The following is a 10,104-nucleotide window of genomic DNA, read 5'->3' on the forward strand; positions in this document are numbered from 1 at the left end:
GGTGGGCGGGGGCGAGCGCGCGCGCCTCCGCAGACACCCGCTGAGCGCCGAGCGCGCTCCCGGCCAACTCCGGGTCCCTGAGCCGCGGCTGCCGGCTGAAAGCAGCGAGGGCTTGAGTGGTTTCGGGTCCCGAGGGGCGGCCCAACAGGGGTGGGCGCCGCACGGTTCCGCGCGGGGGCCGCCAGCCGCAGGTGGCCCTGTAAATTGGCCGAAATCCACTTCCTCGGTGGTCACGTTCCAAGGGCTGCCCTCCGTCCTGACGAACGGGCGGTGGGCAGTGCCGTGGGCGATCTGGAAAGACCTCACAGGGGAGGCGCCGCTTCAGCCTCGACTGCCCTTGCGAGGGAGTCCGGGAAGGGTGTATTCATTCAGCATGCACAAATTAAATGCCTACTGCGTACAGCAAGCACTCTTCCAGGACAGAGAATGAAGAAAATAAAGTGCCCGCTCACAAATCAGGGGCACAAGCTGGGGCGCCTGGGTGGCTCCGTCGGTTGAGCGTCGACTTGGGCTCAGGGCATGATCTCCCGGTCCGTGAGTTCGAGCCCCGCGTCCGGCTTGCTGCTGACAGCCTGTCAATGCAAAGCCCGCTTTTGGATCCTCTGTCCTCCTCTCTCTGCCCCCCACCCTGAGCGCGCGCTCTCTCTCTCTCCCTCAAAAATAAATAAACGTTTTTTGTTTTTTTTTTAAGTTAAAAACAAATCAGGAGCACAGTGAGATACAGGAGCGATAATGTCCGTCGGCAAAGAGAGATAAGAAAGTTCAAGCAGGCTGTGAAGGAGTCTCCTGTTGGAAGGTTCGCCCTGGGTGCAGGCAGGAGAACGGCCGGTAGGGGGCAGCGGCGGTCGCAGGGTCGCAGGTGCGAGGCTCGTGCTGCGCAGGTATGGGCCTGGCGGTGAGGACGGCTGGCCTGGGATGCTTCTGCAGGAGCGGAGCCGGTGGAGTGGGTGTGGGCTGTGACAGGTGCGAGGAGTCCAGGACGATGTCTTCCTGGGACTCGGGGAATTCCTCCCAGTCCGCTTCTGGATGAGAACCTCACTCTCGGGTTCCTACAGCAACTTCATTCAACTTCCATCCCCGTGTTTTCCCCAAGCCTATGAGGCCCATAGGTGCGCAGAAGATAAACTTAAGCCTATACGTATTTGAAAAATGCCTTTGGGCCAGTTCACACTGGAGCGAGATGAAATTTTTTTTTAATTTTTTAACATTTATCTTTGAGAGAGAGAGAGGGAGAAAGAGCGAGTGGGGGAAGGGCAGGGAGAGAGGGAGACACAGAATCCGAAGCAGGCTGCAGGCTCCGAGCCGTCAGCACAGAGCCAGATGCGGGGCTCAAAGCCACAAACCACCAGATCATGACCTGAGCCGAAGTCGGACGCTTCGCCGACAGAGCCACCCAGGCGCCCCATGAGCGAGATGAACAATTTTAAATGAAACTAACTTGGGGGCGCCTGGGTGGCTCCATGGGTGAAGCGTCCGACCTCGGCTCAGATCATGATCTCACGGTTGGTGACATGGGGCTCTCTGCTGTCAGTGCTTGAGACCCTCGGTCTCCCTCTCTCTCTGCCCCTTCCCCACTCAAACTTACTCTCAAAAATAAATAAACACTGAAAATAATTTTTACTCAGAAATGCTAAGGGGTGCTCGTGTACTTTTGGCAGCCAGCATTCAGTTCCCGGAGGAATGTCTCAGTCTTTCCCACGTGACCAGGTGTTTCCTCTGCGGACACCTTTAGCATCTTCTCCATCCTCCGTGGGGTCCTGACCCTGGAGGAGAGACCTGGCCCCCTCTGGCGTGTGGCCTTGGGGATGGTGGGTGCTCTTGGCTGTGACACCTTCCTGGATTATCTTCCCCACTTCCTTGAGTCTCACTCTCTACACTTGTGTTTTATCGGGTTGACCTCAAAGGCTGGTTTTTTTCTCTTTTCCTCCCCATCTCTTCATCTTTTTGCCCTACTTTCTGGGCAATCACTCAAACCTTGTCTTTCAGCTTTGCGGATTCACTTATTTATTTGGAAAATCCTCGTTTTCATTTTCAAGAGCAACTTTTTCCTCTTGATTATTCCTTTTCTCCTAAGATCCTTTTTTTTTTTTTTTTTTTTTTTTTTTTTTTGGCCTTGCAGACACAAAGCTTTTCTTCCCTCTCCGGGGGTAGTGATTAAGATGTTTTTGAGCTTTTCCTTGGCTCTTGGCATTGTTCCGCCTGGGGAGATTTCTGTCAGCAGGTCCCAGTGTCCAGTGACCCTTAGCTGAGCCGTCACATGAAACATGAGACAGTGAAGGGCGGGAAGCTCTGTATGTGGACGAGGGGAATTTGTTTTGATAGATGGGGGAAGGGAGGTGCTTTTTGTTGGTAAATGCAAGTTCCCCCAGGCCCGAGGAAGCTCCCGCCCTTGAGTCGCTGGATTCTACTCCTGAGGCCAATATTGCCCTGTGTGTTAATTAACTAACTAGAGTGAAATAAAAACAAAAAAATCTAAGAGAATTTTTTTTAAATAGCTCCCACCCTCCTACCTACGTGGGGGCAGGTGCCTGGCTTTGGTTGCTGCTTTCTGGAAGCTAGCGGAACCTCAGAGTCCCACAAGCCAATATGTAGACATTTATTTCAATTACTCGCTTTCAGCATTAGCCTTAAAATAAGTGAATTTTGTGTATAATTTCCACTACAATTATTTTTTTTATTTTTTTAACGTTTTATTTATTTTTGAGACAGGGAGAGACAGAGCATGAACAGGGGAGGGTCACAGAGAGGGAGACACAGAATCTGAAACAGGCTCCAGGCTCTGAGCTGTCAGTACAGAGCCCGACGCGGGGCTCGAACTCACGGACCGCGAGATCATGACCTGAGCCGAAGTCGGCCGCTTAACCGACTGAGCCACCCAGGCGCCCCTAAAATTATTTTTTTTTAACTGACGATGAAGGAGATTGAAAGTCACCTGACGCAGTGCACCTGCACGCACTTGCACGTCCACACATGCTTGCACACTGCAGACTTGCACATCTACACGTGCTTACATGCCTGCACACAGCTGCATATCCAGTCTTTCCCCAGGCAATGCTATCCCATCACAATAGGTTGTGAGCCCCATATGTAACGTTAAGTTTTCTGTTAGCTGTACTAAAACAGTAAGAAGGTCAGGTGAAAATCATTTTAATTTTAACATACGTGTTACATATACAATACGAATATATATATACGTACATCTTAAAGTAGGCTCCACACTCAACACGGGGCTTGAACTCATCACCCTGAGATCAAGAGTCGCGTGTTCTACTGACTGAGCCAGCCAAGTGCCCCAAGAACATATTTTGTTTAACCCAGTCGATCCAGAATATTACCATTTCAATGTCACATGTAACGTACGATGCTTAGTGAGATCTTTCACATTCTTTTTTCGTATGAAGTCCTGTAATCCAGTGTGAGTTTCATTACACCCGTGGTGCAGCGCAATTCCGACCAGTCACATGGCAGGAAAGGGGGGGGTGGTTGCTCCGGGGTCAGACGGCTCGGCTCCAGAGAGCCACCTGACCACATCCCGCGGCAGAGCTGACGTGCAGAGGAGTCGCCAGCTGCAGGAGGTCGAGCAGGCACTGGGGACCCGGCAGCTCTGTGTCCAGATTCACGCGAGTCTCTTCACTGAAGCCTGTGCCGTGTCCCAGCCTCCCCACCATCCCTGGACACCCCTAGCCTCTCAAACCTCCCTGTCACAAGCTGCATGGTGGTTCCCAAAAAGTAGATCCAAGTTCATGAATGCAAGCTTATTCAGAGAAAGAGTCTTGGTGGATGTAATTAAGTTACAGACCTCAAGATCGTAATGGATTATGCAAGTGGGCCCGAATCCAGGGAGCAGTGTAACTTACAAGAGACAGAAGGACAGAGACACGGGGGAGAAGGCCGTGGGAAGACAGAGGAAGAGAGTGGGGTGACATGGCCACAAGGAGAGCCCGGGGCTGGACCAGGCAGGGGGGTCCTCCCCTGAAGCCTTGGGGAGGAAGGAGAAGGGCCCTGGGATGCTGGTCTCCAGAACTACAAGAGAATAAACTTCCATTGTTTTAAGCTCCCCTGTGGCGATCACTGGTTACACTAGCACAGCCATCGGCCTAAATAAATGGGGCAGGTGGGGACCTCATCCCAGGGCCAGCTGTAGGGACCGAGATGCAAGGAGGAAGCAGGATAAAAGCACGGCCAGTTCAACACGCGGCTGTGCTCAGACATGCATGGCTCCTCTGCCCCCCAGGTGCCCCTTCGATGGCAGCAAAATGACAAAGGTGAAGGAGCCCAGGGCCAGGGGAACACAAGGGACAGAGACAGAAGCAGGAGCAAGGATCCAACGTGGCCTGGGAGAGTGATAGGTGGAGGGTGGAGCAGGGGGAGCCCCAGAGGGCCGGAAGTGCGGCAGCGTCCTGGGCAGCAGCCTATGGCCAGTAACCAATGGAGGTCCAAGGTCAAGGTCCTCAATGCTCCAGGGGGAGGACCCTTCCTGCCTCGTCCGGCCCCTGGCTCTCCTGGTGGCCACGTCACCCCAGTCTCTGCCTCCGTCTTCCCATGGCCTCCCCCCCCCCCCCCCCGTGTATTCACCTCTTCTGTCTCTTCTAAGGACACCCTAATTCAGCATGGGCTCATCGCCAGACCCTTAATGACACCCGCAAGGGTCTTTTTTCCATACAGACTCCCATTCACAGGCACAAGGCAATTCACAGAGTTAGGACTCAGACCTACCATTTCGGGGACCACCATGCAGCCCACCACACAACCTACACCCCAAAATAAGTTAAGACGTCTCCCAACCCCGTCCTCTGCCTTATCCAGAGGAGAGAGATGGGCCTCATGGGACTAGCACGCTGGACCCCACCGCAGACCTGGCCCCGGGGGCTCCCTGGCCCTGGCTGGGCCCTGTCCTGTTTCCGCTTCTCTTTGGTGGGAACACGAGTCCGTGCGTCCCTGCTAAAGCCATCACCTCCGTCTGCCTCTGAGCCAGCCAGGCCAGGGCTCTCACCCAGAAGAATTATTTTCCGGAGAAACTGTTTGCCTCTGTTTTTAAGCTCGTGTCCTTGGGACACGTGACCATCTCCCCAGAGCTCGCCGGCTGGCGGACAGATGCTTTGCACGAAGGTGGTGGAGGGAGGAAGCTCGCTCCCGTGGCACTCGAGCAGGGCTGTGGGTGGCGAAGGAGCACACAGCAGACGGCCTCGTCCTGTGCGCGTCCTCGGGATGGGCGGCCCGCGGACGACCCTGTCTGTCTTCCTTATTTTTGTGCCTGTGTATCTGCATGGGGTTCTGTCGCAGGAAGCCGGCCCTGCAGTGCAAAGAAAACCATTTTTCGAGAGGCTCCGCAGACTAGAAGAGCAGGTAAGGGTGCCCAGTTACGCGGGGCAGTTGATGGTGTCACAGAAACAGAGTGGGAAGTTGTCGGCGCTCTGGGGACCCAAACGTGGAGTCCTCGGTTCTTCCGTTCAACCGATGCTATTGTCACCTGTGGTTGGAAAGCAGCACAGAAGGTTTCTTAGGCTCTGTTATGAAGATAAGCCAAGTGACCATGGGACTGGGTGGGCGTCGGGCTGGGAGCCCTCCCCCATGGGGAGCCCTGGGGGGTGCAGCTGGAGGGGCGCAGGGTCACGGGGGGGCAGGACCCTGAGGGTCACAGGGATGGGGGATGTGGGGCGGAGGGGGCATGGGAGCCCGAAGCCCTCGCCCCACCTAGTGCAGCCCGGGGCCCTCGGGTTGGTCACCCACGTCTCTGAGCTCAGCCGCCCCGGGGGCCGCGGTAATCGGCCCACCCCTCAGCAGCGGCCTGGGGATCACATCAGTGCGGAGCACGGCCAGGGCTCGGTAGGCGCCCAGACGCGCGAGCGGGAAGTCATGTGCCGCGTCCTCCCCGGCCCTCGGCCCTTGTGATGGCTGTGTGTCCTCTCTCTAGTTTCGGAGGCTCCAAGAGGTGACCCTCACACACCTGCGGGGCCTTGCCAGCAACTACAACCTGTCCTACGACATTGACACTCGGTTCCAGAGCCTGGCCCTAGAGACCCAGGCCGTGGCCCTGGCCGTGAACCGGTCACAGGCCGCCGTGCAGGGTGACCTGAGCCACCTCAAGACCTGGGTGCAGAAGTCACAGCGCAGGAGCCGGAAGCTGGACTCCAGGCTGCTGGCCTTGGACTCCGCCCTGAGTGACAGGGACAGGCAGCTGGCCCAGGCGGGGAAGGAGCGGGAGGCACAGGGGGACGGCCTCGCCGGCCTGGGCCTGGCCCTGCGGGCCCTACAGGACACGGTGGCCGGCCTCACGCACCTGGTGCAGAGCCAGGGCGCCAGGCTGGCTGCTCTCGAGGGACGGCTGCAGGTGGCCGGTCCTGGCGCCGTGGCCCCGGGGCCGACTTCGGCCCTGCCCCCGCCCCCGCCCCTGCCCCTGCCCCAGCTGGGGCTGCCAAGCCCAGGCTCCCCGAAGCTGCAGAGGGGCGGGCAGGCGCTCAGAGCTCCGCCTGAGCCCGGGGACCCACCTCAGGACTTCGCCGGCCGTCTCCAGGGGACGCGGGAGCCACCAGGCCCAGGCAGCCGGCGGACCCGGCCGCCCGAGAGACCAGGAGAGGGTAAGTACCATGGCCCGCCCTTCCCCTGCTGGTGCCTCCTTGGGCCTCCGGTCCCCTCTGAACAGCCTTCTCCCCAGAGCTGTGCGGAGAGGACACTGGCCTCACAGTCGCACCTGCTGGCGGGAAGGAGGGGGCCGTGCAGGGGAAGGTCTGTCTGCGGATCCCCCGCAGCCTGGGCGTTAGGGACAGATGGGCACACAGGACTGGGGTGCCACCCGGGGTAAACGCCCCTTCATTCTTGAGTCCAGTGGGCCAGCGAGTTAGAGATGTAGGTCCGCAGCCTGCCAATCGGGACCTCGGAGCAGGTGCAGCTGCCCCGGGCCCACCGCCACCCCCCCCATGGACCCTTGGTCAGGCAGACCTGAAGGGCAATGACCCCAAAGATGTTCAAGTCCTGATCCCTGGGCCCTGTGGATGCGTCACCTCACACAGCAAGGGGAACTTCCGTCTGCGATGACGCATCCTGAGACGGGAGGGGATCCGGGATTATCCCTTCTAGGGGAGGCAGGAAGGTCAGGATCGGAGAAGGAGGTGTGACCCCAGGGGCAAAGTTTAGACGGATGTACGGGAGGGGCCGTGAGCCACGGAGTGGGGGCATCGCTAGACTGGAAGGGCAGCAAAGGAACCACGGCTGCCCACGCTGTGAGTTGAGTCCGGGAGAGAGACCCACGTCTGGCTTTTGACCTCCAACCTGCAGACCCGGAAGACCCTGAATTTGTGTGGTTTTGAGCCTCTAAGTTGTGAGGCTCCCTTACAGCAGCCCCGGGGGGGGGGGCTCAGTTCTGCCCAGTTGTGTGACTGCCCCAGCTCCCGGTGTCCCCGGCTGCGAGACAGGCTGGTGGTTCGGCCGCAAGGACCAACAGGGCCGTGCACAGCCACCCTCGCAGTTACTGCTTGAGGCAGGTCGGCCACGGGGTCTGTGGCCTGTGCCCCACAGCAAGGGCAGTGCCCGCGGTCATGGGTGCTTCTGCAGCCCCCTGGTGCCCGGGCTGACTCTCCCGTCTGTCCCCAGCCTGCAACGTGGGCCCCGTGCTCGTCTTCCCCAACGCCTCCACCCAGAACGTCGCCTTCCTGAGTCCCGGCTTCCCCGCAGGCCTGCGGGCCCTGTCTGTCTGCAGCTGGGTCCGCGTGGCCTCGGGCCACCTGGGCACCCTGCTCTCCTACGCCACCGAGGAGAATGACAACAAGCTCGTGCTGCACGGCAGGGACTCCCTGGTCCCTGGCTCTGTCCACTTCGTGATCGGAGACCCGGCCTTCAGGGAGCTGCCCCTGCAGCCACTGCTGGATGGCCGGTGGCACCACGTGTGTGTCATCTGGACGTCCACGCTGGGCAGGTACCGGCTCCACATAGACCGCAGGCTAGTGGCCACTGGCTCCCGCTTCAGGGAGGGCTACGAGATCCCTCCAGGGGGGTCCCTTGTGCTGGGCCAGGAGCAAGACAGCGTGGGGGGTGGGTTCGACAGCTCCGAGGCCTTTGTGGGGAGCGTGGCGGGCCTGGCCATATGGGACCGGGCACTGGTCCCCGGGGAGGTGGCAAGCCTCGCCACTGGGAGGGGGCTCCCTCCGGGCGCTATCCTCACGCTGGACGACGCCCACCGGGTGGGCGGATTCGTGCAGAGGGTGAACTGCAGCTGCCTGGCGCTCTGTCCCTGAGGCTTTGTTCTCGGGCTGGACGGGGACAGCCTGAGCAGCACCAGCCACCTGTCCCCCGGCCCCAGCACACCCCCGTAGAGGGCCCCCTCCCGGACTGGGGAGGGGACAGGGCAGCGTGGAGGGAGGGGGGGGCGGGCCACTGGGCAGAGCGGGGCTGTGGGAGGATGGCAGGCAGGGACAGAATGGGCTGTGACACCATGCCAGCTGGGCCCCACCTGCCAGCAGGGAGCGCAGGACTCCAGTGGAGACTCTCTGGGCTGGGGCTGCCGATGGAGAACCCCGTTTTCCTGGAAACAGTGTGGGTGCATTTGAACTACCGTGGGCCTCTCTAAGGCGGCTTATGGAAGAGTCCTTCTGGGCTGTCCTTGCTCCCGTGTCCCTCGTGGAGAGGACCAGGGATCCATTTCCTGCCCCAGGGCTCCACTGCCCTATGCCGGGTGCCCTGGGGGTTCCCTTAAGGTGCTGTGGTGGCTGGAGAGGCTGCCAGAGCCGTCGGGACGGGGGACCCACAAAGGGAGCAGGCTATTCAGGAACGAACGGCAGCCTCGCCGGACCCTCACCGTAGCGCGTGTCACCAAGTTCACCCGTGTCACGGGCTCAGTTCAAAGACGATCAGCGAGTTTACCGAGCTGGGCAACCGTCACTGCGTTCCACTTTGGGGGGGTTTCCACGGCCCCTCACCCGCAAACCATGCCTGGTCGTGGTCGCTCCTGCCGCCCCAGCCCCCGCGACCACGGAGCGGCTCCCCGTCTCGGCCGACCTGCCTGGACGTCGGACATCTCTCGTGATGGAATCCCACTCCGTGTCTGCCCCTGCCGCTGAGCCCCCCGGCCTCGCCCACGAGGCAGCACGTCAGGCACCCGTCCTCTGCTGTGCCCGCCCCCACCAGCTGATGGGCACTGGGGTTGTGTCCAGGCTTCGGCTTCAGCGAATAAAGCTGTTCCGGGAATTGTCACGTGAGTCCCCGTGCAGACACGCGCTCCTGTTCCCTCGAGTGGGCACCCGGGAGGAGGTTTTTGGGGCCACATGGTGGGGCGGGGTTTACTGTGTTGACATTGTAGGGTGATGGACATTAACCCCTCCGGGAGTGGAGATGCCCAAACCGAGGAGGAGCCAAACCCAGGCTCACAGAATCAGGAAGGAGTCAGTGTAGACAGAACAGGGCAGTCGCCCCCTCCCCCCCACCCTGCCCCACGTGGGAGAGGTGTGGAATCACTGAGTTTGGAAACAGGCTGGGTTCTCAGCACTCCCCCCGTTGAGTTTTATTTATTTTTTTAAAGATTTTATTTAAAAAAATTTTTCTTTTACGTTTATTTATTAGTGAGAGACAGAGCGTGAGTGGGGGAGGGGCAGAGAGAGAGGGAGACACAGAATCCGAAGCAGCTCCGGGCTCTGAGCTGTCAGCACAGAGCCCGACACGGGGCTCGAACTCATGGAGCGTGACATCATAACCTGAGCCGAAGTCGGACGCTCAACTGACTGAGCCACCCAGGCGCCCCTAAAGATTTTATTTTTATTATTATTTTTTTTAATTTTTTTTTTGAACGTTTATTCATTTTTTTGGGACAGAGAGAGAGCATGAACGGGGGAGGGGCAGAGAGAGAGGGAGACACAGAATCGGAAACAGGCTCCAGGCTCTGAGCCATCAGCCCAGAGCCCGACGCGGGGCTCGAACTCACGGACCGCGAGATCGTGACCTGGCTGAAGTCGGACGCTTAACCGACTGCGCCACCCAGGCGCCCCAAGATTTTATTTTTAAGTAATGTCCACACCCAACATGGGGCTCAAACTCACAACCCTGAGGTCAAGAGTTGCACACTCTACCGACTGAGCCACCCAGGCATCCTGAGAACTGCCCCACTTTAAAAGTGAG

The 10,104-nt window shown here is 59.0% G+C and overlaps 1 protein-coding gene across 1 annotated transcript; it reads left to right on the forward strand.

Annotated features, from left to right (window-relative positions):
* Nucleotides 1–4,561: 4,561 nt before the first annotated feature.
* Nucleotides 4,562–9,184, forward strand: PTX4 (pentraxin 4). The gene is made up of 3 exons (XM_025916918.2): nt 4,562–5,346; nt 5,915–6,578; nt 7,591–9,184. Exons 1-3 carry the CDS (start codon nt 5,095–5,097, stop codon nt 8,229–8,231), a joined length of 1,557 nt encoding a protein of 518 aa, XP_025772703.1. The 5' UTR covers nt 4,562–5,094; the 3' UTR covers nt 8,232–9,184.
* The last annotated feature ends 920 nt before the right edge of the window (nt 9,185–10,104 follow it).

This window comes from Puma concolor, chromosome E3, assembly GCF_028749965.1.
Source record: "Puma concolor isolate L17-30 chromosome E3, mPumCon1.1.hap2, whole genome shotgun sequence".
NCBI lineage: Eukaryota > Metazoa > Chordata > Mammalia > Carnivora > Felidae > Puma > Puma concolor.

What these genes read in the sequence shown, in the direction of transcription:
- PTX4 (XM_025916918.2), top strand. Translation starts at nt 5,095, where the DNA reads ATGCTTTGCACGAAGGTGGTGGAGGGAGGAAGCTCGCTCCCGTGGCAC. An exon ending in TCCGCAGACTAGAAGAGCAG is followed by an intron (nt 5,347 to 5,914) that starts GTAAGGGTGCCC and finishes TCCTCTCTCTAG; the next exon opens with TTTCGGAGGCTCCAAGAGGT. An exon ending in GCCCGAGAGACCAGGAGAGG is followed by an intron (nt 6,579 to 7,590) that starts GTAAGTACCATG and finishes GTCTGTCCCCAG; the next exon opens with CCTGCAACGTGGGCCCCGTG.